At 48.6% G+C, this 27,881-nt stretch overlaps 1 protein-coding gene across 1 annotated transcript in view; it reads left to right on the top strand.

Moving 5' to 3' along the window:
- Positions 1-225: 225 nt before the first annotated feature.
- IGFBP2 (insulin like growth factor binding protein 2) overlaps positions 226-27,881 on the top strand; it is a 62,745-nt gene continuing 35,089 nt past the window's right edge. The window contains exon 1 of the mRNA XM_061458636.1: positions 226-643. Coding sequence (XP_061314620.1) covers positions 241-643 — 403 coding nt within the window. The 5' untranslated portion in view covers positions 226-240. The remainder of the gene's footprint in view (positions 644-27,881) is intronic.

Raw genomic sequence — 27,881 nt, 5'->3', positions numbered from 1 at the left:
GCCCCGACCCCCTCGGGGGAGGTGTGGTGGTGGGGGGCGGGAGCGGGGGCGGCTCTAGGACCCGGCGGCGCCGAGGCGCGCCCGGCCCCGCTCCGCTCCGCTCCTCTCCTCTCCGCACCGCGCTGATCCGTGCCGTGCTGCGCCGCCCCGCTCGTCTCCGCTCCTTTGCGCGCCGTGCCGCGCCGCCGGGGGGCCGAGCCGCGTGTCCACCTGCCGGCCCCGCCGCCCGTCAGTCCCGCCATGGCGCTCGGCGGGGTCGGTCGCGGCGGCGCGGCGCGGGCCGCCTGGCCGCGGCTGCTGGTAACGGCGGCGGCGGCGGCGCTGGCGCTGGCGGGGCCGGCGCTGCCCGAGGTGCTGTTCCGCTGCCCGCCCTGCACGGCGGAGCGCCTGGCCGCCTGCCCCCCGGCCGCCCGCCCGCCCTGCCCCGAGCTGGTGCGGGAGCCGGGCTGCGGCTGCTGCCCGGTGTGCGCCCGCCTGGAGGCCGAGGCGTGCGGCGTCTACACTCCGCGCTGCGCCGCCGGCTTGCGCTGCTACCCCGACCCCGGCGCCGAGCTGCCCCTGCAAGCCCTGGTGCAGGGGCAGGGCACCTGCGCCCGTCGCCGCGACACGGCCGAGTACGGCGCCAGCGCCGAGCGCCCCGCAGGTGAGCAGCGCCCGGTTCCGCGCACCCCGCGGACCCTACCGCAGACCCTGGAGAGCCGCGCACCGAGGACGCGGCACCGGGCGCACTGAGTGCTAGGGACCGGCGACCTGATGCTGGGGATAGGGCACTGCGCGCCGCGCTCCGGGCGGGGGTACCGGAGACCGAGCGCCGGGTACAGTGCGTTGTGAACTGCGCACCGGGCTTGTGCGCTGGGTGCAACGCACCCGGGACCCAGTGCCGCGGGGCACCGGCACCTCTACGGAATCCTAAAGGGTGGTCTGAAGGGTGTGCTCCCAGGGCAGAGGGACCCCTCGGGAGGGTAGGGAAGGGGGATCCCTGCGGGAGAGGGGAGAGTCAGGGGAGGGACCAAAGGGGCAGGAATGAAAAAGGCGATGGAGGGGCGAAAGAGCGTGAGTGCGTCCTTGGGGGAGAGGGGAAAATGTTCTTTGGGGGGAAGGGGGGGGTACATCTACCCCTGGGGTTAGAGAGGTTGCCTGGCACGGGGCAGGAATCACAGGGGTGGGGTGTAACAGGAGAAATGCAGGGACTTCCCCGGGGCGAGGGGCAGGTTGGAGTCTTCTAGAGAAGAAAACCCTTGTGAGCAGATAAGGGTGAAGTTCGGGGAGATGCAGTTGAGGGGAGTGGGAGCCCTTAGCGAGCAGAGGGAGGTGGAGGTTCAGATTTGGGGTTGGAGGCGTAAAATCACTCCTGAGGGTGGTGGACCCCCAAACATACGGGGAGCAGCAGTGTGGGAGGACCATGTGCTGCTTGGTGGGAAGGGGGTGGTTGAGGCACTGCGGGGTTTTGCTCTGTGGGGAGCCCGTTCCCTGTGGGTGCCTTCCCAGCAGAGCCCACCTCGGAGCTGCCGTGTCCACTGCCAGAGCCCGTGAGGGGTCCCGGTCCCCTCTGTTCCCCCCGATCCAGGTACCGGGTGCCGGAAGAAGAGGAGCATCCCCCGAGGGCATAGCCCCGAGGACGGGGACGTCAACAGGCTCCTGACCTGTTGCTGCAATGTGTGTGGGAGGGAGCGCTCTTGGGGATGCCGATACAGCAGAGCTTGGGTTTTATTAATGCTTCCTCTCCCTTGCGATCGGCCGCAAGCTCTTTCCCTTTCCGTGGAATGCTGAAAATTGCAGAATCAGGTCTGGGAGTAGAAACCAGCACTTTCTCCTTTGAAATCACCCCTCCTTGACTTCTGCCTCCTTGCTGGCTTTGCTCCCTGGCTAAGACTGGGGCTCTGACCCTTCTTTGCATAACTAGTTCAGCAGCACAGCTTCGAATTCCCTCCCTTCTCTTGTGTTGAGGCTTTATTGAAAAGCACTCTGAACCGGGCTGTACCTCCTGGCTTCGCTCCCCAGGAGAATGGGAGCATAGCCAGGTACCTGCGCACGCTGCTGTGAGTACCTGTGCACCCTGGTCTGGGGACCTGTGCACCCTGCTCTGCTTGAAGGGGAGAGATGGAGAGAGGGGAGTGAAGAAAAACCACCAGCAGGGAAAACATCGCACTTTGCAAGATGCTGCTTCCATGCACTCAGGCTGCGAATGCTGCAGTCCCTGCTCCTGTTCCCCCTCCTTTGCCCGGCTGCGAAGGGCTGTGGAGAGTTGGGAGTCTGGAGAACAAGTTGATGTGAAATCTTGCTTGACTACAGAATATGAGTGTCAAGGGAGTGAATTTTACCCTCTAGAAGAAGCCAAGGGCATGTAGATGTAAGGAATCTGGCACTGACTTCCAAACTTACGCTTTTACAAGAAGTTGGGGTGGGGGGAGAGAGCATTGCTGTGATGGGTTGAGAGGTGACTTTCTGAGTTAATGATACTTTTTTTTTTTGATTTTATGGACTTTATTTCAGAATTACATTACCTGACTGGATATTTTGCTTGATTTTATTGTCTTTATTCTGTTACAGTGGGTGTGATTTATTTAACCATATCTCTATGTGTAATACATGCACACATAAATAGCACAGTTTAAGAACACTTTAATGTATGCGGTGTTCTGTAATGTTCATAGGGGGCTAATAATAAAAATACTGGCACATCCTTAACCAGCATGATGTGAAACATGCAGCTGGAATATTCAGAGTTCAGCATGTCTTGGCAAAGAATCTTGGACATCCAGAAAAGGGTTTGCTCTCCAGATGACAAAACTTTTAGCAGGTTGTTGTAGCCATTAGAAAAAAAAATCAACCCCAAAAACAAACCCCAAAACCAATACAACCAAACCCCCAACAAAACCAAAACCTAGTCTGCTAGCTTCACGTGATACTATTCTGTTCGGACTCGTGCTTCCATCTGCAGCATGCCTACAAAGCATATACTAGGGAGAGTTTGCTTTTTGTTTAAAGCAGTGACAGGGAAAGGACTCTGACATCCAGAAGAGCAGGGATTGGAATTTGCTTTCAAATGCTGATGTCGGGCCAGTTTCAAGAGTGCCCCAAGAGCAGGTTTTTGCCTGCAAAAGGCAGGTGTTGAGGCTCTTTTTTTTTTTCTTTTTTTTTCCCCCATTTTTTTTTAATGTGCTTAAAGGTATTTGCCTTATTTCCCCTTTCCAGCTTGAAAAGGCTCCTTTGGCTGGTTCAGGACTGGAATGCAGAGCCTTCACTATTCCTAAATTAAGAGGTTGGCAAGTTTTTTGTCCCTGATGAGAGGCAGAAGGATTGCCCAAACGAAACAAGGAATAAAACTCTGCAAATTCTCCTGCTGTGGCTCCAGCATTGTTTAGTCTTCCACTTAGGTCTGTAAAGCCAATTCTGAAATGGTTGTAGGCGTGAAGTAACATAAACCACCGTGTAGCTAGGAAGCAGGGGATGTTGCTCATTGCACAAGAGGCTTTGGGTATTTTGAAGATGTTGGGAATGCTGGAACTAAACAGCAGCAGTCTGTGGAAATCGGGCTGAGAACTTGTACCCCTCTGGGGAGATGAGTACTTGAACTCCCACCAAGGGTGGGAGCAAGATGGAGGCTCAGCACCTCCAGGGATCAGGGCCTCTAAATTAGTTTTGATGCCACTGGACCACACTTTTTAACAGTTTATTTCAGGTCATCACTTCACAAACTTTACGTACCCTAATGGCTGACTGGAACTGCCTGAACTGGCGACAGAGGGTTGTTATTGTGTGCGCGAAGTTCGCAGAGTTCATGCCAGTCTCGAATGTGTTTATTCTTTCAGCACCTCAGAGAAATCGGCATGCTGTTTTGCAGATGGAGTAAATGATGTGCCTGAAGTCCACCAGGACACAGGAAGCAGAGTAAGGACTGTCTGTACATCATATTAGCAGTCTGTTTCTTGACATATAATGTCCCAGTTGCTGATAGCCACTTTCTCCCCAAGCAGAGTCAGGGTGGCTCAGGTCTGAATGGGTTCTGGAGACACAACATGCTTTGGAAAGTGTTTCAGGTACCATTGGGGTCTCTCAGCCTCTCGAATCTCAGAGGGTGGGGATGCTGCCTTCTGCTTTAGCCATCATGAACTGGAATTGGGGGCTTGCATGGTCTTGTCCAGCTCTTGTCCTTTTTCCTTCCTTCTGATGTGTTTAGATGTCACCTTGTGTCAGAGTAGGCTGGTTCAGAGCTAATGCTGCAGAAAGCCAGCCTCAGGAAACAAATGCGTGGTGTTCTGGCAGATCAATGCCCTGAACTGGCAAGGTGCAGCAGGGTGCCAGTACTGCTCCACGACAGGAACTTGTGCTAGGAGATGGATCAGGGCAGACCTTCGCGATCTCAGCAGTGTCCAAAATTGTCTTGCCCAAGTTATGAGAATAGCTGAAAATCATCCGTTTCCTTCTAATGGAGACAAGGTCCTAGGAATAAAATCTGTTCCACAGAAAAAAGGGTTCTTGAGCCACTGTTCAAAACTGACCAGTTAAGGGAATTATCTTTTTCCCTTTGGCAGTGTAGTTCAGTTGGGTTTGTAGTATTGTTTTATTTTGTTGTCAAGATATTTGTACTAATTCCGAGGGATCTGCCTCAGAACCCACTGCTGGCTATTGAGTCCTGCTTTGGAATCTCAGTTCTTTATTAAAACAAATGTGGATTTTTTTTTAGTTCATGACAGTGCAAAGTAACCTTTCCAAATGGAAAGAGCTGTGCAAAGAATGCAGCCTCAGGCAAACTTGAACCTGCAGGACTGGGGTTGCCTCATTCACCTGGTCAGGGCCTCCACTTTGAACTCCCATGATACAAAACCAGCGTCAAAATAGTTAACTGTTAAAAACGCAGCTTGTTTTAGCATCCAGCTAAAATCCTTATTTGGGTAGCCCCAAATGCCACACATCCTTCCTTATGGGTCAAATGTCAAAACCTCCATTTCCCCTTGGCAGGCAGCTGCTAAAAGACAGTTTAATGTATTGCTCCAAAACACAGAAGACTCCGAGGCTGGAGGTAGCATAATATAAGTGGAATTTTAACAGCAACTTGAAAACCTCGCCAGTAATGCTATGAGTGCATTTTTCATGTCCACTGAATTGCCAGGAAGACTTCTGCTTTTCTCTTGCTTTTATAAGGAAATGAAGCATTCATCACAATCTGCATGTATCTGTCCTTCTGCCCCCACAACTTCTGACCCTGTTAGTCAGATTGGCCAGGTCTAACACAGCAATGAACATCCTGGAGGCACTTGCTCAGAAGTGGGCGAGAGGTAGAGGAGAGCCAGGCTGTGAGTGTCTCCCTCGTCCCGTGCTAGATGCCTTTTGAGGCAGAAGCAAGAGCAGGAGGGAGGTTAGTTCCAAGTGCTGCAACCAGGTGTTCAGGCTGGCTTAAGCAAGCTTGGACATTATTAGACACCAGAGAAGCCAACTGTAAGAACCAAATTCACAGGAGTGTGTTAATACCTATCTCCAGAGCCACTAGAGCAGCTCTGCCCAGGATAAAACAAAAGTCTGCAAAGCTGCTTGCCTTGGAAAAAATATTAAAAGTGAAATGCAGTTACTAATAGCTCTAAGGATAATACATGAATGAAGAAAACCCACACAGCTCATCTGTCCTCACTGCTTCTGGGGCTTTGCTGGTAGGTGGACCAGGTCTCCAAGCTCCTTTGTGGCGGCTGTGTCTGGTTAAGAGGTAACCTGTTGGGCCCTGTACTGACTGTCATCTTTAAGACAATAAATAACATCCTGTGGAGCAGCTTCTTGAAAATAATGCTACCCCCTGCCTCAGTCCCACTAGACTTTGCTGTGTTGGGGTTGGTGGTTGTGTGAAAATGGTGGTTTGGAGGGAGGAGGAAGCCTGGGAAGATTTCAAGGCTGTGGCCCAAAGGAGGAACGTGTTTTCATGCTGTCCTTTGGCAAATGATCTGTTTCCTTCTTGCCCTTTGCAGTTGTTTCCTTTCCTCTGTGTTTCAGGCTCATACTCGCTGAGCATGGTGTTTGTCAAGGGAACAGCAAGAAGCTCCATCTGTGAGAAAGTCCATGTCATTTGTTTTATCCACATCCAGGAATTGAGCTGGGATAAACAATTTGGAAGGCAAAACAGTGAAAACTGGAATGCAAGAGGTGTGTTTGTGTTTGGCTCTCTTCTAGACCTGGCTACAGTATTAGCTGGGACTAATTTATCAGCCTGATAGGCAGCTGTCACTGCTGTCTACAAACAGCTGGATTTGTGAAGGCAGGGTTTCATCCCAGTGACCAGTAGCACTCCTGTACCTGCTCTGCCTGGTCACGTGTTCCACACTAAGGAGCAAGGAGGAACAGCAGTTTGTCCGGTGGATTTCTTGTGTTTCTGCTGGATTGGGGAATTCCAGCTTTTTGAGCTTGGCCACATCTGCCTTCCCTCCTGGGTCTGTAATTCCTTCGGGAAAGAACTTTTGCTCTAGGCAGACAGAGTAAGAGGAAGGCCAATGTAAAATGTAAATGTACTTTTCAAGCCTTTATGGTAATGACAGGAGGGCGAAGCTTGGTGGTGTACTGAGTTTCCAGGTGAAAGAATTCCTGCTTTCTTTCCCTGAATCAGAGTGAAATATGAATCTTCAATCCGGTGGCTGCTTAGTAGATCCGTTCTGTATCAGAGGGATGCAAAGCCATTGCCTTTGCATGTGCTTCCACTACTGCTTCTGCACATCTTCACCTTTGGCTCTTCCTTGGGGCGATGCTGCCTGAATCAGTGTGTATGTGTCCAGTTTTGAGGGTGTCCTGTAGCAGCAACACATTGGGCTTTGCTTTCCCACTTGTCCTTACTGACTGCATCTGCCTGAAGAGGCAGGTTTGTCCTCAGTGGAAGAGTGAGGCTTTACCTGATGGCATTAGCCTTGTGAAGGAAGCTGTGTTAGTGCTCGATGTCTGCCTTGGGGAGGCAGTTGTGTTACCTGTTCCTTTGCTCTGTGCCATGCAGCAGGATGCTGCTTGATGGGTGTTGAGTGTGCTGTGTGATTTGGAGGCTAACCATGGTACATGCTCCTGAAATGGACTTGGGAGAGAAGGAAAATACCCTTCTGGGGGTCCTAATGTGTTCTGCAGATTATTCTTGGTTGCCTTTCATCCCTGCTGAGCTGATCTCGTGACAGTCATGCCCCACTCCCTCCCTGTCCTGGTGCTCCATCCTCATGCTCCATCATACAACTCTCGGTCTTTGGAACCGGGATGAACAACGACAGGGAGTTAGGTCAACAAAATCTTCACTTTTCTGTAAGGATGAGTTTTCTGCCAGTTTAAAAGATTGCAAATCCAGTCTTACTGTTATTTCCATAAAGACAAACTACCTTCAGCAGACTGACTGAAACATCTTTGCCTGCTTTTAGCAGTCACTGCCAGCAAGCTGGGAGGTGTTTCTCATTCACAAACTGGCCAAGCATGACCTCATTAAACGTGCAAGTTGACATCTTATTACAAGTGAACATGATGTGGTGGCTATACTAGGCAAAGGCTTAAGAGAAAGGGGTTAGTACACAGTTATTGGAACTTTGCAGCAGCCCAGCATTTGACAGCTTGTTGTAACTGCATTATTGATTGTCTTCTGTTCAGTGTTTTGCCCACATGTAATTTAGCTAGGTACCAGTGGGAATATAAAGTCTCTTGCTGCATCAGCTTATGGTAGGAATAAATTGCTTTAGAACGGAAAGGGTCAGTAATCATGTGCCTTTCTTATGGACTGGAATACTGGGAAACATCAGGTCACTTTTATAAGCCTTAAACTATCCTTTGACATTGCAGCTTTTATTCTGAAGAATGCTGCACTGTGCCTCTTGGCTGGTAAGGGAGCAAGTTCACTGCCTGGTGCTCTCTGTAGTCAAAGATCCCATTAATTCTGCCGGCCGTGAGGAACGATTTCTTGGTATTTCATTGTGGACTGTAATTGAGAGTGACACAAAGCACTGGTGGGAATTGGACTGTGTTGAAATCCCTGCTTTCTCTTACAGTTTTCTGCAGATAAACCAGCTCAGGTGGGATGAGGGGATTTCTAATGCTCTGCCCTTGAAATTAATAAAACTTCCAACACCCTAGTTGCTGGAGGCAATTTTAGAGAGGTGGTTTTGTGACTCCTTGCAGCTTGTTCTTGTAGCCAGGTGATGCAGGGTGCCTACAGCAGTGACATGCTGTTGCAGTCACTTGCATGGCATCCTCTTTGGGAGAGTCCTGTAGTCCTATAATGTTGGGAAAAATTCAGAAAGCTTTGCCCAGTATTTTTGCTCGAGACCACAGTTAGATTTCCCCGTAAGATCTTGTTTTTCATACTTAAGCCAGGGTAGCCTTTTCTCAGCTCTTCTGGTTAGTTGTAGGATGCCCAGTCCATGCTAATGGACTTCTCTTGGTTTGGTGAGGAGATTGTCTGATAACCTTCCCACATTTTCCTCTTGCTGGTTTAGAAAAGGGTGAGCACCTGGTGTCCATGTCTCATGTCTGCGGGGACTGGTGAGTGCAGTGAGCTGTTGAAGGTGTTTTTGTGGTTTTGGGTGTCCTCCAAGACCTTTTTTGATACCTCCAAAGATCAGGTGTGTGTCCCTCAGTGTGACCTATGTCCTGCAGGATAGGGAGCACCCTGTATTTTAGAAGTCCCAAATTCTGCTCTTGAGAGGAGCAGGACAGATCCTGATCAGCCCCAGTGAAGGCAGAAGAGCAGAAGCAGTGAAACCAGCCAGGATCTGCCCTCTTTTTTCATGGGGAAAATTCCTTGGGGGTCATTTTCTGTTTGGATCCAGGAGGTTTTGTGTGCGGTGCTTGGCGTGCCATTGGGCTGCAAGCTGAGCCACAGGCAGACACAGGGTTTGCAACCAGCACGATGTCAGCCCTCCAGCACAGCCCATGTGGAAATGCTCGTCTCCTGTTGCTTTCAGCGGGCGAGCGGCTCGCCTCCATCTGGTGCTGTTTCATCTGGCACTTCAAAAGCAATGAAATGCTCTCCCCAGAAATGGGGAGAGGAATTCAGGTTTAGCAAAGAGGAATGGCATGAGGAGGAGAAGTAGGAGGGTGGCCAGTGGAGAGCTCCATCCTCCTGTGCCATTGGAGCCTGGAGCTGGTGCTGGGGCACTGTCCCATAGCTCCAGCCAGGTTGTGTAGTTGCAGAGGCTGTAAATAATGTAAGGTGGGTGGTGCAAGGGCTCCACGTGGTGCCTGGTTTGTGTCCGCTGGGTCTTGGCCCCTGGGAGAGTTTGGAGTGGAGGTTGTAGGTTTGGAGTGGTTGGCCACCATGGTGTTTTTGTTTGCAGTGAGGTTAACCCAACAGTCCTGGAACTTCCCGTGGCTGTTTTTCATTACTCGTGTCTCACCCTGGAGTGCCTGTGCTGAAGACAAATTCTAGTTCTATTGATGAATTATGTCTTACTTCTTGGGCACACTTCTCAGGGGTGCTGACCCTCCACACCATAGCATTTCTAGGTTTGCAGTTGAACCAGCATGAGGAAAATGCCAGGTGGTAACACTGTAACAAGACTTACCACTGCTTTCTGGAGGCTGGAAGAACTTCTCCATGCTCCAGAAAGGTATCTCACAGTTCAGCTGATCAAGGACAGCATTCTTGTGCTGGAACCTTCTCTCTCTCTGCACTACTGGGCTCCAACAGCCATTCTTTTTCTAGCATAATACCCACACTAACCAAGGGCCGTAAGTTTGATATGATCCCAGATGTGACCTTCCTTTCTTCTGAACATCACATGAATCCAGATTGAGAGAATTGCAGGGAAATCACTGCTGCACCATCTTCATCTGACTGTGGTGTGAATGGACAGGAACATCATTTGCCATGATGGAAACTGGGATGAGGAGGCCTAAAGCAGTGGCTGCCCATGGTAGGGGACCTCTTCCTTTGGCCATGATGAACAGTGAGTGCTGCCTCCACACCTTGTGCAGAAGTGGTTTTGTGAGGATTTTGTTTAGACTGTTAGAAATCTGTGTTGTGACGGACAGTCCATTATACATGACATTTGGGGCAGGTCTGGATTTCTAGTGGTGGTCAGGGAATATTGCCATTCCTGGGACTGGGACAGCACCAGAGGTACTATTTAGAGGCTAACCCTGTAATCCATCCTGAATTTAAAGAGCAATCCAGAACTGGGAGAGAAAAAAGAGACTGTGTCAAAATGGTGCCTTCTTACACAACAGGTCAGATCCCTGGGTATTCTGAGTCATTTTGTTGTTGTTGATTTTAGTGACTAAAATAAGTTTATTCTGTGATTTTTTTTCATTGCCAGGCCCCGCAGACCCTGTCACCTCCAGCTTGCAGTGAGTGAGACAGATTCCATTAATTTCTGTGCATTACTGAGGGATTTCAGTTGATGAGATTCTTGCCTGGAATTTCTCTGTGGAGGAGCCCAGCTTCCCATTGCCTGCAGATAGGACCTGAAAAGCTCAGCCTCCTTGTAAACCCAGCTGGGTAGTGGGAATACAACCTCTGATGTCTCTAGGGTAGATTCTTTATCCTGCTCTTCTCAGGGCTCCTGGCACTGAGAGCATGGTCAAGGCTGGGCAGGTGGAAACACTTGGTCCTCAGAGCTTTGAATAATGCTAAAATACCTGATTTGGGTTGACTTTGGAGGTCTAGGAAGGTCTAGACCTCTCTGCACATGACTGGGGCATGCTTGGTCTGGGGGCACTGGGAGGAATTTGGCATGGAGCCCTCTGAGTCAACTGTCTTGTTTAGTAAAACTTGGGCTGTGGGAGTCGGTGTGAGGAAATAACAATATCCACTTTGGTTTCTGCAGGCTCTGTCCCAGGGGGCTGGTTGGGTGTTGCAGGAGGCCACAGGAATCCTGCTCATGACCACAGCCAGATTAATGGCCATTTTGGCAGCTTTTCAGGAGTGAGGAATTTGGCCACTTTCACAATAATGGCTAGAAATTCCACATGAATTAATTAGTTTTATTACAGGGCATGTCCTTCCTGCTCCTCCAGGGCTGCCTGAAACACTGAACTCATTATATGAAGAAATAAAAATAGTACTAAAAATAAGAACTGGTATCCCAAGTCGTTGTAAGGAAACATGCAGAGTGTACCGACAGCCTCCACCAGATATGCTTCCCAAGATGTGGCTTGTGGCCAGATGAGATCTAAACCTAAGTTTTAGATCAATTGCAGCCACTAAAACACCCCAGCCTGCTCCATGAGGGTGTCTTCTCAGCCTCTTGGCCCTTGATCAGCTTAAGCTGTTTATCTTGGCTTCTTAATGACCCCCACAGTTTCAACTTGATGCAGTTTAGGTCTGACACTTGGATGTTGCACGGCAGAGGCTGCGCACCTTTAGCCTTTTCTCCCCAAGGGACGGGTTTTCATAGCACCATTTCTGCTTTGCAAGGATGTTGCTTCTACGGCAGTGAGTGCTTGGAAATGCCCTTGGGAAAGGGTGCTGTGCATTTGAGTTTTGATCAAGGGTATGCCATAAAAATGACAACATGGGACTTCGGAAAGGTCTGCTCGAGAGCAGTCAGAATAACATTAGATTGAGTAAATATTTTGGGAGCCCAAAGCTGATAACTTTCCCTTACTTACTTTGTGGGGAGTCAGCCTGTAGAAACTTAACCGCCTCTCACGTGGCTTTTGAACAAAGGTTGTCCATGGACAAAGTGTGCTTTTATTTTAATCCCTCTTTAGAAGCGCTAATGTCTTGAGATTTGACTGATGTTAAGGGCAAGTGTGCAAAATGCACTCTGTTTGCTGGTCATTCCAGTGTTTGCTTTATGAATACTGCTTCACATACTTGTGTTTGGACAGGGGCTTCTCCTTTTGAGTCTAACCCCTCGTTCGTGCTCAACCCTACTGTTGTGAACCAGGGCTTAACGTGTTTGCTTTCTTTCCCTTGTTTTGGATGAAGTGAGTCCAACACTGCAAAGCTGGTAAGGGAGGTGGTGAAGTTACTGCAGGTCTCACTGCACCAATCAGTTGCTCAGCCCTCTTGAGAATTGTGACCCATCCTTCAGGGACTGAGGCCAGCTGAGCCGACAAAGGGCTGAAATGCAAGATTTGCAGTATTAACAAAATGTGACTGGCAAAAAAAGAGTAAAAAACGGTAATGCAGACATAGATTCTTCTAATCTCAGACAGTTGCAAAGCTTCCATCTTTCTAGTAATGTTTGTTATTGATTTCAGCCATTGCTTTCCCCATTTTTTTTTTTTTTGTTTATTCTTTTTATCAGGCTGGTTTCAAGGATTTGTTACCTTAACCCCTGGCCATTAGGCTAGTCCTGTACACGCCGAAACTGACCTTTGCAGGTTCAGACTACGCTTAAGGCACTTGGGCAGTGCAGATATCATCAGGCAGCGACCATCCTGGACAAAGGTCCCTCAAGCCTGTAATCCGCCCTTAGGTGGTAGCCAGCTGGGAATTAATGAAAATACGGGGTGAGCCTTGTGAGGTGGACACAGTGCTATGGAAACCCATCAGGCTACCGACACCACTGGGACCATGGCTTCAGGGATTCCCAATGCATAGCCCAATCTGCTGGCTGCTCACAGTGGTACTGTCTTTGTTGGGTGAGCTGCCCTCCTGACTTCTAGCAGTGGGGCTTCAGGTGCTGGGGGAGGCAAGAAAACCCTCAGCCAAGTGCATCACTGCGGTGTCTTGAGGCTTTGGGGTAGGAGTTTCTCCACATACGAGAGCAATTTGGGCTTGCTCCTGTGAATCCTGTTTGCTACCTGTTCCCATTTCCTGCCACCTGTATATCCAGGAGCAACAGCCAAGGTCTGAAGGAAGGTCTCATCACTGGCACCGTGCCCAGTGGAAGCACAACCCTGCCCAGATCTGTTTTTTCTCTAAGTTACGTGCTAGGAGAGTTGGGCCTCCATGTTGTGGTTATCAGCAGTGTCTTGTTCCCTGGAGCTGATGTGACCAGCAGAGCTGAAATGTCTCAGCTGACCTAAAAAGCTGCTTGCAATTAAAATGAAGCAGCCCCTATAAATATTTAACTGAGTCCATCTTTCTTTTTTCTCCCCCTAGTTTTCTCTTTTATTTTTCTCTGCCTGTGCATTCTGCATATCCCCTCCATGGCATCCCATGATGAAGCAGTGTTTTTGGCAGTTAAATTACACATCTTGCTTGTCTCCTGTCATCATTACCCATGTTCGAGACTGACACTGAGCTTGGTGTTGAGCATGTGAATGCTCCTGTGGGAATGTTTACAGCCCGCTGTGTGCTGCCTACTGCCATATAAACTATATCCTGAGAAACTGCAGAATCTCCAGTAAGCTTTTGCAGCCCTTGAAGCAGTGGACTCCCATCAGTTTTACAAAACATTTTTACTGGGGGAAGTTCCCAAATTTTGCCCAAGATGGAGGTGTGAATGGGTGGGACTTGAAGCTGTGTGGCAGAAAGCTCTGCAATGCAAGACTGCAATCGGTGCGGTAACACAATGAAGAAGGTACCTCTGTGAGCAGCTGCAGACTGGGCTGTGCTTTGGAAATCCCTGGAATCATGCGCTGAGCGGTGTCAGCAGCGTGACCTGAGCTGAGCTGTCTGCCTGAAGCTGGTACCTGGGGTGTGTTGTGCAAGGTGTGCAGTCTGCCCTGTACCGGAGTAACCCCGAGCTGAGCTGCTCTCTTCTCTCTCCAGCTGTGTAGGTGCAGGTGCAATGCCTACAGGGCATGTAGCCACAGCCTGGCAGGGACCGGGACACTGCAGATTAGATACTGTCCCTGTGACGGAGCTGGGGGTGCTAGCTGCGTTGCAGGAGCAATGCCGTGAGGTAGGGTTGCTCATCCTCACAGCTCAATGTGGAGCAAATGCGATTTCTCCATCATGATGGTGGTGAATGGCTGCTTTTCAGAGCTGGAGATGTGGTGCTGGTTCTCCTCCACTCTAAACCTGGCTTCATGCAGTGCAGGGGCTGGTGCAGTGCATGCTGCCATCCTGTCCTGGCATGCATGTCACAGAGAGAGTGGGGCAATGCTGTTTTCAGCATATGAGTCAGACCCTGAGCAGCCTTAGGCCAGGGCTGCAGGTTTGTCCTTTGTCCAGCTAGACACATGCAGCCAAGGCACAGAGTGGGTGAGACTGAACATCCCCAAAAACTCTGCAGCTCCCCAAGGAGCTGGCACAGGGACCTTCAGTGGGTATGTTGCAATGCTGCCTGGAGGGCTTTCTGTCCAGGGGCTTTCCTGCAGACAGACGTAGCCGGGAAGCAGGAATATCAAGTGACTAAACGTCACAGTTACATCCTGCCATCTGAAAAGAAATACCTATTTTCTGTTGGCTGTGAAAATTAACTTCCTTTTTCTCCTCCCTGAGCAGGCAAGCTGGCTCCTGGTGGCTGTGCCCTTGTGGCGGATGCACAGGACTGTCCAGGTCAGGCTGAAAGGAAAACTCCTACTGGCGGATTTTCACTGTTGGGTTCCTTTCTAAAGAAAATGTGCAGGGCTTTTCCTGGCCCTTGTGAAGGCCAAGATGCAGGTCTGTAGCTGGAATGGGGTAAGACTGGCCTCATTTGGGACTTCTTCTGCGCTTTGAGCATCCCCTGTGCTGCCATCTGAGCTACATGGGGTGGGGACTGGTATCCGGCTTTTTGTTATTCATGTAATTAATCTCATCCCTCCCCAGTTGTGGTTGCTGCTCTGAGGCACAAACTGGCCGTGGGCACCTGTGTTTGGCCTTTGCTGCACTATAAAAGCCAGACCTGGCAGTCCAGGAAACTGAGGCAGGTACTGCTGGGTGTATTGTTCTTGGGGATTGCCTTTGGTTCTGGAAGACTCGGTGATGGGATTGTATCTCAGGAGAGCAAGTTTCTTAGCCTGAGCAGCTTGCTAGTTGCTCCAGTGATGAATACTACAGAACCATGATGGTTCCACGTCGCCTAGTTTGAACATGCCAGGGTGAAGAAAACACTGAAAAGGCTCCAGTGCAAAACCCACTGGGATTTTTTTGAGTTTATTTTACAACAGCAGAAGTCTGGACTTTTGTGGGATGAGAGCCCACCTGGTAAGGAATGGTCCAGCAGCTGCTGCACCCAGGAACTTGGTGCTGATTTGCAAAAGGCTTTTAGGGGCCCTCGGGGATCTCCTTGGTGCTGAGAAGAAAATACACAGCATTGTACCCAGCTCCTCTTACCTTCCTCCTTTGCTGCTTTTTTTATTCTCTAGAGCCCTGTACGTTTTCCCAGTTACGGTTGGGGTTTTTTTGGTCAGCAAGTTTATTTTTTTCCTGCTATAAAGTGCTGCGCTCTCTCTCTTCCTGTTGTTTCCTATTGCCAGGTTTCTGCTGGCTTCACCTCTCCCCGTGCTTGTTCCCAGGTTTACTTTGCATATTGTCAGCAGGGTGCTGGGAGGCTCATTTTGACCTGTCTGGCTCAGTGAGGACCTGTTGAAACCTGCCAGTGCTTCAGAGAGGAGCTGTCAGGGGCTATCCTGCAAGGGTGGGAGGGTCAGGCACAGAGCTCTGCGCGAGCACGTCTGGGAACTCTGGAGGTGACACAGGCTGGGTTTGGAGCACAATGGAGCCCGCATGTTGGTTCCTGCTTGGGACTGATCCTTTTGGTTTGGCTGCCAGACTATTAAATAAAAAGAAAAAAAAAAAAAAAGAGCAGAGTCTAAGGTTTTATTGAGGTAACTTTGAAATGTTGGTGTCTGTCCTTTAGAGCACAAAGGGGCTTCAAAACAAGTTTGCAAAGATGTTGAGGCAGACTAGCAGCTAAAAATTTTGCCATTTGAGCATTTTTAAAGAAAGCAAAGACAATGAATAGCCAGACTCTCAAAAGAGGCTGATGGAGCATGCCGCCAGTTCACACAGTGACCCAAGATGTGCAAAAGTAGCCTCAGACTCTTCCTTTGCCCAAAACATGAGCAGTAGCTGGAGAAGCCCCAGGATCTCTGGCTCAGTGGCTGTGGAATAGTTTAGTCCCAAATGGTGGTTTGTGTCTTCATTGCTCATACAATTCTTGCTGAAATTGAGCCATAAATGTACTCCCTCGGTGGAGCTGCTGCTACACAGGGTTCCTTCCACCCAACCGGCCCCAGTACTGACCATGATCTTCCATTTCTTTTCCTTCTAAAATGACCAAAAAGAGACTTTGGGTTTGACCATAAGCAGATCTTTTTGACTTGGTTGCTGTTATTGCTGTGATTAAACCCAAACAAAACCAAAACCCATAACATTTTCTGCATGACTGGTTTTATTTCCTTTTTTCCAGGTCAAGAGCCAAACCATAAAGCCCAAAACAGACCCCAGGTGTTTGCACTGTCCTGGTCTTCATGCTGACATTCTGTTGCTTTATAAAAGAATTTGGAGTACTTTGGGGTGCTCCTACTCAGTTTCCTCAAGAGCATTTGCCGAGAGCTGCTTTTCTCTGTCGCAGCTGTACTGAGAGGTTTTAGTCATGGCACCCTTCCTCCGAGATGGGGCAAGGAGAGGCCATCAAGAAGCTATGGAAGGAATCAGAGTGATTGTGAACCCAAGTGGCCTTTGGAGGAAAGCCCTACAGTGAAGTTTTCCTGGGGATGTCATTGATACTCCAGATGGGTTAAATGTCTACATCTATAGCTACCCCTTTTCCCACCTCCTGCAAAACATCTATAGCTACCCCTTTTCCCCCCTCCTGCAAACTGAACAGGGTTTTCCTGGAAGCCCATCCCAAAGCTGGGGCTGATGGCTTGCTGTCATGTAGAGCAGTGCAAGTCCAGCACCTGGACTGCACTTGGACCAGTGCCTGTCCAGTTTCCAGAGGAGGGCGGGGGACAGCTCTTCAAGGAAAGATTTCCCAGGTTTCAGTGAATCGAGTGACCATCAGAGCACGCAGGCTGAGACATATGCAGACCTTCGTCTGTTAGCTCTTTCTTTCCAGTTACCTGTGGTGCTGTCTGTCTCCTCAGCATGCTAATTCCTCTCTGCTTTGCATCACCCGTAATTCAAACCAGTGCAAATTGCTTTCCTTCTCTGCTGATACCCGTTTTCTGACTTAGCATTTCTGCTGCCATTGAATTTTGGCCTTCACCCTTTGGGGGCTGACACCCACAGAACCCAGCTGAGAATGGGGCCCTTTGTGCCGGAGCTGTTTGCAGAAGCAGGGGAGCTTTGCCTTCCCTGCTGCGAGCCTTTTTGGCTGGTGAACGTGTGCTCTTTTCTGCTGGGGAGGGATTTAGGGGTGAGGGGGAGGTGAGAGGGTTCCTTGTGCTGGAAGAAAAATGATGAATGACTCTCTTGTGCTTCTGAACAAAACCAGGAAATCGGGGGGGGGGGGAGAGCAAAAAAGGAGGAAATGAGAAACAGTAAAGAGGCCTCCCCCGCCTTCATATAAGCAATCACTCCACAGCATCTGGAGCCCAGTAAAAGGGCCATTCCCAGGAGACCATGCACTCACCAGCCACACAGATCTCCTTTATTGCAAACTCCCGGGGCTTGCACCTCCATTTCCCCTGTGTGGGCTCAGGGGACAGCACTGCACCCAAAACCGGCCTAACCAGGGCAAACCAAAGCTCTGTTTCCATGGCTGTCGGCACCGGAGATGCGTGTGTCCGGCTCGGCTGGCAGGCTGTGGTCTGGACCTGGCCCGAGGATATGGTTGTGTTGCTGTGGAACCAGCCAGAGCAGCCGACACGATGTTTGTGCTGGCACGCTGCCTTGCCGCGGCAGTGCTGACGGTACCTTGCCGGCCTCACATTACAGCAGCGCAGATGATACAATACTCTGTCTGCGTGAAATCTGCTGGAGTGGAGTCACCCCTCCTGCCATCTCCCCAAAAATTGTTTTGGATGCTTTCTATGCTGCAGGGAGGAGAGTGGAGTGGGTTACTGGCCATCATGGTTTGGGTGTGGTTTTAACCACCCTCAGGATGGAGGTAGCATCTGGAGAACCTCTGGCATAAGATAGTTAGTTAAAATTATGTGGGAATATATAACTGGTGGGGCTGGAGGTGATGGCACCTCAGCAGGAGCATGGCTGATGAGGTCTCCATGGGGAGAGTGGTCCAGCAAAGCTCTGCTGTGCCTTGTTCTGACACAGCCACATCCACCTCCATCCCTGCATGGCATTCAGAGCACGCTGCAGTTTGATGGCTCAGTTTGAAGAAGCTCCTTTGCTGTTTGTTAAAAAAACGTATCTGGTAGGGACTTTGACAGGCCAAAATATTCCCCACTGTAACCTCACTGGTTTAGGAATGGGGACCCTATTTAGGAATAGAGGGGAGTGCCTCTCACCCATTTCCAGCTGGAGATGATCATAGCTGAAGCAGGTGAGCATTTTCATCATCCCTGCCAAAACACGGGCTACTAATTTGGTCGTAGCTCTTGTCCCTCTGTTGTCTCCATCAAGTCTCACCTGACTTTAAATGTTAGGTGGGAGGGGGATTGGTTGGTTGTTTCTCCTTCCCAGGCTGAGAGAACCTCTTCTTCCCCTGGGTGTAAGTCTCTTAGTGTGGTTTATGCAACTGTTGTCCTCCAGTCTGAGGACAGTGGGAGTTTCTGACATGGCATTTGGGTCTTGCTTGGGCGTGTTCAGGGTTCTGTAAGAGAATTGTTACTAGCAGTAGTTATGAAGATACTGTAGACCCTGTGTGCTGATGGGTGTCTTTATTTCTTATATCCAGAGATTGTTTTCAGCTAAGCTTTAGCGCAGTGCTTGCTCACCTGCTTTTGTGACCCCATTTTCATTCTTACAAATCTGGAGGATCAAGTGCGTGTCTGAAAAATACATTTGCTCTCTTGTGTGAGCACGGGAAGAGGGCTTTCTCCTTTGAAAAGGTCAATCTCAATCACAGCCTTGGATATTTGCAGCTGCTTTTGAAATCCCCTCTTATCATCTTGTTAGCAGAAAGGGATCCTCATCTTATTTCAAAAATGCTGTGTCTTCAATGTGTACCTCTGCTTGGCGTATTCTCAAAGGAGCTTCCTCTCAAGGGGCTGTGGAAAGGTGTGTCTGGGCTTGTGGAAGGGGTTGTGGGTGCTCATGGAAACACACAAGTTGCAGAAGAGTCTCAGACACCCCCTATTGCAGGGAGAGAGAGCGAATAGTTAGGTTGCAATGCGGTGGCTTCAGGTTTTCCCTAACTAGATAATGGTGGGTTAGGCAGGGATGTAGGGATTTGGGCTGTTTGTCTGGGCAGCCCCCAAGTAATTTGGTTGGGCTTGGGAGGAAAAGCAATATTGCTCTTAAGTTTAGAGCAGCTCCTGGGTGCTCAGTCTGTAGAGGGGTTTGCTGAGAGGAACAGTATTGTAAAAAGCTTCAGCTCTTCTGCCCACAACCCACAGGGTAGCGGCTTCCTGAACTTGGTCTGTATCTCTGTTTGTGTCCTTGGCCCTGGGTGCTCAAGAAAGTGTTGGAAAGCCAGGTAGTAACTCCACTCTTTCCACTGCCTGTGTGAATCCCGAGGTCAGCTTCAGAGTGACCCCTGAATTGCACAAGCTTGGGAGCAGTGATCAGAAAAGGTACTCTTAAGCTGTGTCTGCAAGGTCTGAGCTGTGCTGCTGTGAGCTCCCTAGCTGGAGCATAGTGGTGCGTATGGCAGGTGGCAAGGCTAAGTGCTAAGTTTTGTGTTTCATTTGGTCAGGAACTGGGCTGGGAGCTGAGTATTTTTTTTTTTACAGCAGTTATGTTAAAATAGATGGGGAAAATTTAGGTCATTGTCCCTGGGCCAGGGATGGGGCTGTGCTGAGTCAGCACCTGTTGCTGCTGCTGTATCAGATCCTGCACCGTAGTGTCAATATTTGGGGAAGCCCCAGAGCATGGCAGCCTCCTCCCCGGGCTGCCCCTGTGTAAGGGACACTTTGTGCTCTCATTAGCACAGACCAGCAGCCTTTGAGCTTGATCAGTTGACTTTCTCTGGAAGTCACTTGATTTGGAACCCTGTGTTGGTTGGCTGGGTGACTGCTGTATTTTGGTCCTGAACCTGTCAAATTAGCTAGGTCTACTCAATGGTAGAGAAATCTTTGGGCTCATCTTCCTTGGGAAAACTTCCTGAGGGAAGTCTGCCTCCTATGTGGTTTCCATAACGCCACGCTGAGGTGTCTGTGCGTCCTGATGTCTTACTAATTTGCCAGTAATGATTTTTTTTTTGAGTTATTTTTAATAGACGCATTGTGCAACTAATGGGCTTTTTATTGGTGGTAAACAAGCCGAGCTAGGCAGGAATGCTGCTGAGGCTGGACTGGCAGGCTTGCTGCTCAGTGCTGTAAAAATAACTTGTTCACTTTTTCCTTTTAAAAAACAAAAGAGAGAACCTGTGGCTCTCTTGCAGCCAGACCTTATTGCTCTCACCAGCCTCCCCTGTGGAAGCAATGGCAGAACAGCTGAGATGCATGCTCTGCACCTTGTGTCCTGTGCCCTCTGCGTTGGTTTAAGGTGCTGTAATCTCTGGTGGGGAGGTAATGGCTTTGCCTACTGTAACTGAATTATGCAGGGCCCAATTCTGCCCTGGCACAAAGAGGTGCTTCTTGCCAGGGTATGGCTAGGATGCTGTGGGCTGAAAGCATGGAGCTGCTGGCTCTTGGTGGGGGTTGTGAAAACCCCCTTGTCTCTTACCATGTTTCTTGCTTGATAACCTGAAAACTGGCTGTGGACACAGCATTTCAAACCCCTCCTGGAACTGGAATGATGTTGTATTGGAAGCCCATACAGTCAGGGGAAACAGGTACTGCTGCAGAGTGTGTAGCCGTTGCCTTGAGTGGCTGGTGATGCTCTGTGGGTGAGACCTGGCCTTTCACTATGGCACTGTGGTTGGGGCACTGGAGCTCACTCCAAGCTCAGAGCTGCCTTGCAGTGTGTGTGCCTCCACCATCTAGGCTAACCTCTAGAGAAAAGTATCAGACTTCGTGGCCAAGAAGAGAGTGCTGACCTATTTTGGACACTTATTTATATTCAGGTTGCTTTTCTCTGTCTCTGTGAAGAAGCTGTTGTGACTTCAGTACTTTTAAAAAGTCGTGTCCGTCCGTCCCCCGTCGTCACCCCCGCTTTTGTTTTTAACAGGATATAATCTAAGGCTAATACCTGCAATTTCCAGTAGTCAGAGTAAATGTCTTATCTTTTCTTTTAGTTTTCTTGCAGAAAGAACACATGTATAGAGCAAAGCCAACTCTCTAATACAGCTAAGCCTTTAGTTGCATTGTGTCTCAATTTTTACAGGTTCTCTTTTTAGTTATTGCTGATATGCAAAGTTTGCAGGCCAAAATGGAAAAAAAAGTTGATAATGTCACTGCTGTCTCTGATCATGATCCACCACAAAAAGTCATCTAATGTAGGATCACAACAAATTATGGAAAGCAGTTTGGTTTAGTTTCTGGTTGTATTTTCTTTTTAAATACAGTTTCCTTCTATCATTTACTGGCGGTATCACTTCACTGAAATCTTGATCTTCTCCTGAAATGTCTTGCTGGTAAAATCGTTTTTAGGGGTTTTGTCTTGTTTTGGCAGCTAGCTGTTCTCTAGCTTTATATACTGCAGTTCAAAGTTAATTTCTGATGTTTTTAAAATTGAAACTGTAGTGTCTGGAAAAAAGTTGATTTATTGGAAAAAGCATAAAATTCTAACAGCTTGGTCTGTGCAGCCATATGCGTGCATGCCACTTAACCAGCAAGAAAACATGTTAGATACTTAACCAGCAAGAAAAACAAAAGGCAGATGCTGCGGATATCACCCATATGAATGAGTGATGGTTGGTTTAGTCCATTGTATTTCATGATTTTTCATACTTCAGGAGCTTTTGGTGTGTGTATCTGTTTTCTTATCTTTTTTTTTTTTTTTTTGTCTTTAAGACCTGACAGAGTAAGGGTGAAAAAACTGGGAATTGCTTGATTTATGGAAATTGCAACCCCTTTGGCTTCACTACCCAAGCTTGCAAATTCACTGAACATACCCGCCGTATGCTTAACTAGTTGTGCTTTCTGTGAGGGCATCTATGTGAATGTTATATCCAGCTCCCAAAAGGTCACTGGGAGCCTTTCCGTACTTGTGTTTGGTTGCTCAGACTTAGACATGGAGAGACCAGACTAAGACCCCTGCAATGCAAAATACATATTTTTTTTTTATATTTTACATGTGTATAAATGGTTTCAATGGACACCATTTCTCTGCTTTCAGTAGAAAGTTCTAGGTGACACATCACCCTAACAAAGAACATAGCTTAAGGAAATGATGGGCTCCAGAAGAGATGGCTTTTTTTTTTGTCTCCTGAGTACCATCCCTAGGCTGCTGCAGATGAGCAATACTGTTGGCATCTCCTTATCAAACCTGCTGGGGTGCATTCACATCAGCCAGAAAACCAGGAGTTTGACAGACCCATTTGGGATCTGCTGAATTAGGCATGATGGAAGGCTGCTGGGTCTGGATGCCCAGGGACTGTCAGGAATTAATGATGTGTATATAGTTTGGATCAGTTTTATCTATAGAAGGTTTAATGCAGTATACTTATTCAGAATTTAAATGCTCCTTGTTCAAAGTAAGCAGAATTCTCCCTGCAAATAAGAAGGCAAACTCAAAGGAGGGATGCTCTGTATTGTGTTGGCATGTTTAACACTGTTTAGCTACTTTACTGTGAAAGCAAATTCAGATTAAGCTTCCCCTGTGTAAACAAGCCAGTTGGGGGATTCTGTTGTGTGAATTGATGCAGTGAAGCAGAATTTTTAAAGGACATCCATCCTGAGCACAGGGAATGTCCCTGGAGCTGGCAATAACTGCCCCTGGCTGGTAGTGTTGGCAGAGCTGGGGATGGAGAACAGTTTAGGGAAGGCATTACATGCTCCATTTTAGTGCTTAATCCTCATATATCCTATACATATCACTCTGGAGCCACAGTTTTCCTGTGCTGGAAGCTCATGAAGAGGATATTTTAATTTTCTCTAAGCCCTCAAAATTAAGTCCCTTGTACTTTGGCTGAGTTGTGTTCGTAGTGCACGTGTGTGTTGGCTCCACATCTTACACACCAGAATGTCAACAGAGTAAATTCTTTATAAAGTCACCAAGGAAAACTTCTGGTATGCTGGATAGTCAATTTCTTGGAGAGGTTTGGATCTCAACCTGAGGCTTGGGTGTTCTTTCTCTGTATTGTTGCCACCATACTTGTCTCTAAGTAGGAAGACTCTGATTAAACTACAGTGCACCTTTGTTAATTGCAAGTATGGTAGGTCCCTTAAGTTTCACATGGGTTTTTATTTTTCATGTATTGAGTAATCATTCTCCTACATCCAGAGGGTTGAGGAAAGAGCAGTGCATGGCAATTGCTGGAAATGCATGTCAAAATTCCCCATGGAAGACTGTCTAATTAGATTTAATGAGCTGGCTGGTGAGCATGCACGTGCGTGTGTGCTTTCACCACCTCTCTAGCTAACAGGATCAGAAGTGCTCATGTGTGTCCAAGATAAACTGGATGAGTACGTGGGAGAGATGTTTCTGCACTTGCACAGTACAGGTTTGAAGCAGACTTCTACCTGTGTTTCTCGTGTCTATGCTGTAATAAGAGACTTCCATTGGGGGGGTGTGGGGTGTGTGTGAAGCATTTGATAATGCTGGTGGTAAACTGGAAGTGAGGTTTGCTGTGGTTTCATTTTCTCAGGTAAAGAGGGATCAAGCTGAGTATCTTTGGCAGTTGATACCCCATCTTCTGTAATGTACTCCCAAGAGCTGTTGGTGCAAGGGGTAGCAGAGCTACAGTAGGTCGCAGGACATGTGCCACCAAGCTACCGGGGAAGGCTTTAATTTCACTGGAGACAAACGGTCAGTGAGACTGGGATTTCAGTGGGTGAGATGGTTTAACAAACATCAGGTTTGCACCTTGCTGTGTCTTGGGTTTGCTCCATGGGCTGGTTTCCCATCCCTCTGCTGCTGGAGACAGCCCTGAGCTGGCTATGTGTGATTTGGCTTGTTTGGAGGGGTCACAGCCATGGGTCAGTTCTCTGTTTCCAGGAAGGACCAGTCAGGGTAGAGAGCCATGCTGAGAGGGTGACCATTCTAATGAGGGGTTTCTCCTTGTGTTTTTTCTTTTTGTTTTATTAATTAACCTTTGTTTTCTGTCACGAAAGCTGTCCCGAGGCATGACTTAGTGAGGCAAACATGCCCGGACAAAGGGAGCATTAAGCCTGCACAGAGGGAGGGGAGAGGGTTACACCTCTAATTACTTTATGTGCATGTAATATTTTTTTCCCCTCTGGTGACTGATGGGTCTTGAAAGGACTTGCTGGGATTGGTGCGTGATTCACTGGGGCAGAGCGTGTTCTGGGCTGAGGCTGCGGGCTGTCTGGGCCCTGGATGCCAAGGGCAGGCAATGCCTTGGTGTTGGTGTTGCTCATGCCTGAGTCAGCGCTTGTGCAGCACGGCTGCTGGGGGTCAGACCGTGGGTTTTGCTGCTTGTGCCCCAGCTGAGCTGGACAGGAGGGTGGAGAGGCTGGGCTATGCCATGTGAGCACTGTCTTGAGTGGGGTGGGAGCATGTGGAGCAGCGTTTCCTGGTAGCAGTGTGGGTGCTCAGAGCCATCCTGAGCTGATATGAAGCACCAAGCTGCAAAATTGCTTTTGCCAACCGAGGGGCTAGAGAAGGAGGCAGTCCTGAACCCTTTTCATGCATCCCTACCCCCAAATAGGGACACAAGTAGGGAAAAAAAGTATGGTGTTCTTCCACCCTCCCAAAGAGCAGCAGCCTCCAAAACACCCAACCTGCCATCCTGTCCTTTTCTCTGGTCTTCATGCCTGGTCCTGGAGCTCATGATAGACATCTAGTCTCTCCTGAACAAAACAGGACCTGGATTTGGCTGGGATGGGAGTTAGGACTCATTAAGTTCATGTGGGAAACAAAAAGAAGGAGGAAGGGGAACTGGGGTGGAGATGTAAAATGGTGAATAAGCAGTGTGGGACTGGTCTTCATGGAAAAGGAAGAGAAGCTGAGGCTGTCTGGGAGAGGGGAGGAGGAACTTGCGGATTGGCCTCCAGTCTTGGCCTTGAAGCTGTTGGATTATGAGGGTTTGGCAGAGGTGGGGATCTGGTTTTAGGCAAACAGCATAAAATATGATGTGGGATTCAAGGAAGGAGCTCCAAAGCCTGTGGGCTTGGCTTCTAAAGATCCCACTGGAGGGAATGCATTTTAGCCTGATTTCTATAAAGGTTTTCCCTTTTCCACTATTTTTTTTTTGATCAGTTGACCAGCTCCCTGCAGGAGGGATGGCGCACAGGTCTGACCAATGATTTCCTTCCTGAAAATGTGGGAATCACTGGCCAGGTACAAGAGGAAAGGCTCTGCTAGTGCAAGCTTGGAGAGGAAAGGCTGTAGTGCGAGTTCAGCTACCATGTTAGACATCAGGGCATCTATGAGGGTGCTTGTGACCAAGATGCACTCATGGTAGCACTGCTTCTAAGATGGCTGGCTCTCCCTTTGGGAAGCAATGTACTTTTCGCATCAAAATCATAGAATTGACCCTTCTCCAAAGAAGGGTCATGGAAAAGACCCTTAAAACCATTGAGTTCAATCATAAATCTAGCACTGCCAGGTCCACCACTAACCCATGTCCCTAAGCACCAAGCAGGGTACACATCTAAATAGCTCCAGGGATGGTGACTCAGCTGCTTCCCTGTTCAGCCTGTTCCGATGCTTGATAATCCTTTTGGCAAAGTAAGGTTTTGTAATATCCAGTCTAAATGTTCCCTGGCACAACTTGAGCCCATTTCTTATTGTCTTACGGCTTGTTTCCTGGGAGAAGAGACCAACACCCACCTCTCTGCAACCTTTCAGGTAGTTGTACAGAGTGATAAGGTCTCTCCTCAATTCAGGGATGGCCTCTTCCCCCTTCTGCCCCCCAGTTCCCTATTCTGACCAGGTGAACTTTGGACACTCTCTCCTCTCCTCTTGCAGACTGCTGCCTTTAAAGAAGGGTCATTTGGCTGTTGCTGGGAGGATCCTGTCAGCCCCAGGGGTTTGGGGTGGCTGTTGATTTTGCAGGGTATGGACACTCTCCTGTGCATCTGTTGGTCCTGGCAGGAGGCAGGATACAGAGCAGAAATGGGCCTTTGATCTAAGTCAGTTCGGGTGCTTTTAGGGTTGTATGGTAGCACAGTGGGACCAGTATCTATTGCAGGCAATGTGGCTAGAAGAGATTCTTGTAGGGTTTGATTTTTCACATGGAAAAAGCTTAACCCTGCAATGGCAGCTGAGAAATGCAGGGAAGGGGGGCCCTTACTTGTGTTAGGTGGTTCCAGGTTTGCATGCTATAGCTTGAGATATGGGGCTTCCCAACTTCTGGACATGGCACTCAATAACTTAAGTAAATCTTACTGTTTTTATCCTGCTTTTCCAGCCTTCTTGTCTTCATTTCACCTGCTTCATCTTTCCTGCTGGGATGTGATCCCACGCTTTCAGAAGTCGCTGGTTTAGAGAAAATATTTGTTAGCAGATCTTCCTCCTCCCCATGAATAACTCTTATATTGTTTTCATTAATTAAAAATTATCTCTAGCAAAAGGGAATGAGCATCTTTGCCATTATGAGCAAGTTTCTCGACCAGCCAGGGAAATCTGTCTCTAGTGTTGCCTGTTTGGTTGATTTTCCCATCTATTCTCTGCTGATGTAGGCTGTAAGATGGAACTGATCTTCTGGCACAGTTACAAGCAATAAAAACCAAAAAGGCAAAAACCAAACATCAACAGAAACTAAACAAAACCCAACAACCAACCAAAATCCAACCAAACTCCCCCCCGCAAAGTCAATAAACCACTTAACTGTCTGAGGGTTATTTCATTAAGTGGAGCTGAGGGACTGCAGCAAACTACCTCTTTTGCAGGAATCCCGTTTGGCTTGAAAGGAATTATTCATGCAGTTATGCAATCCATATTGAATTTTCAATTTGTCACAGTTTTCTCCTGCCCCCTCCCTTTTGTCCACCAGCCCGGCTAGGCTTCTGCTGAGTCTCTTCATTGACTGGCATGCTTTAGAAAGAGTCCTAATGTATAGGTACCGTCCTTATCTGGCAACTCTGTGCTCTGAGAACTCTGCTTGGAGCAAGTGACAGCAGTGCAGAGTGTGGGTCTAGAGCCTCTCCCAGTTTAAGGTTACTCCTGCTGGGAGAGAAAGCCATCATTTTTCATCGCAAATTCTTTTCTGAGAGGCTGCGGTTGCCTGGTGTCTTGGCTTCCCTGCCTGCATCGCTGTAGGAAAGCCGCTAGCATTTCCAAGTGGTTCACGTTCCTTGCAGGAAGAAAACTCAGAAGCAGATGACTGTGATACTCTGCAGCCATAACCTAAATGTGGTCCCAGTGCAAAGGTAGTGGGAAAAACTCAGGAGCCTTCACTTCAGTGATTTGGCTTAGACGGATGGTGGCTAAGCTCTGTCTTTTATTTTGTTCAGACAATTTCAGAAGCAGGATGGAGGTGTTCACTGCTTATCCTGATGTAGGAGAGCACTGAGATGCTGCTGGCACCTGTTAAATCTCAAATAGAAGCCTACCTGTGCTATGCATCTGTGGTGGGTTGACCCTGGCCGCATGGCAGGTGCCCACCAAAGCTGCTCTGTACTTCCCCTCAACTAGACAGTGGGAGAGAAGTATAACAAGTGATTTGTGGGTTGAGATAAGGACAGGGAGAGCTCATTCACCAGTTACCATCAGGTAAAACCTGACGGGGAAATTAGCTTATTACCAGTCAAAGCAGACCAGGATAATGAGACAATAAAACCCAAATATTAAAACCACCTTCCCTTCATCCTTCCCTTCTTCCTAGGATTAACTTTACTCCTGATTTTATTTACCTCTTCCAGCAGAGCAGGGGGATTGGAATGGGGGTTCATCAGGTCCATCTTGGAGCTGGCTGGCATTTGCGGGATTGTACGTTGGAAGCTTCTATCAGCATCTCACAGAAGCCACCTTTGTTGCCTATCACTATGAAAACTTTGCCATGCAAACCCAGTATAGCATCAGTTTAAAGTCACAGTTT

Source organism: Pezoporus flaviventris, unplaced genomic scaffold (genome assembly GCF_033815535.1).
Source record: "Pezoporus flaviventris isolate CSIRO_AGI_PZ_B2104156 unplaced genomic scaffold, CSIRO_AGI_Pfla_v1 ptg000001l, whole genome shotgun sequence".
Taxonomy (NCBI): Eukaryota; Metazoa; Chordata; class Aves; order Psittaciformes; family Psittacidae; genus Pezoporus; species Pezoporus flaviventris.
The sequence above is the reverse complement of the archived record's forward strand: the minus strand, read 5'-3'. Positions and strand labels throughout refer to the sequence as shown.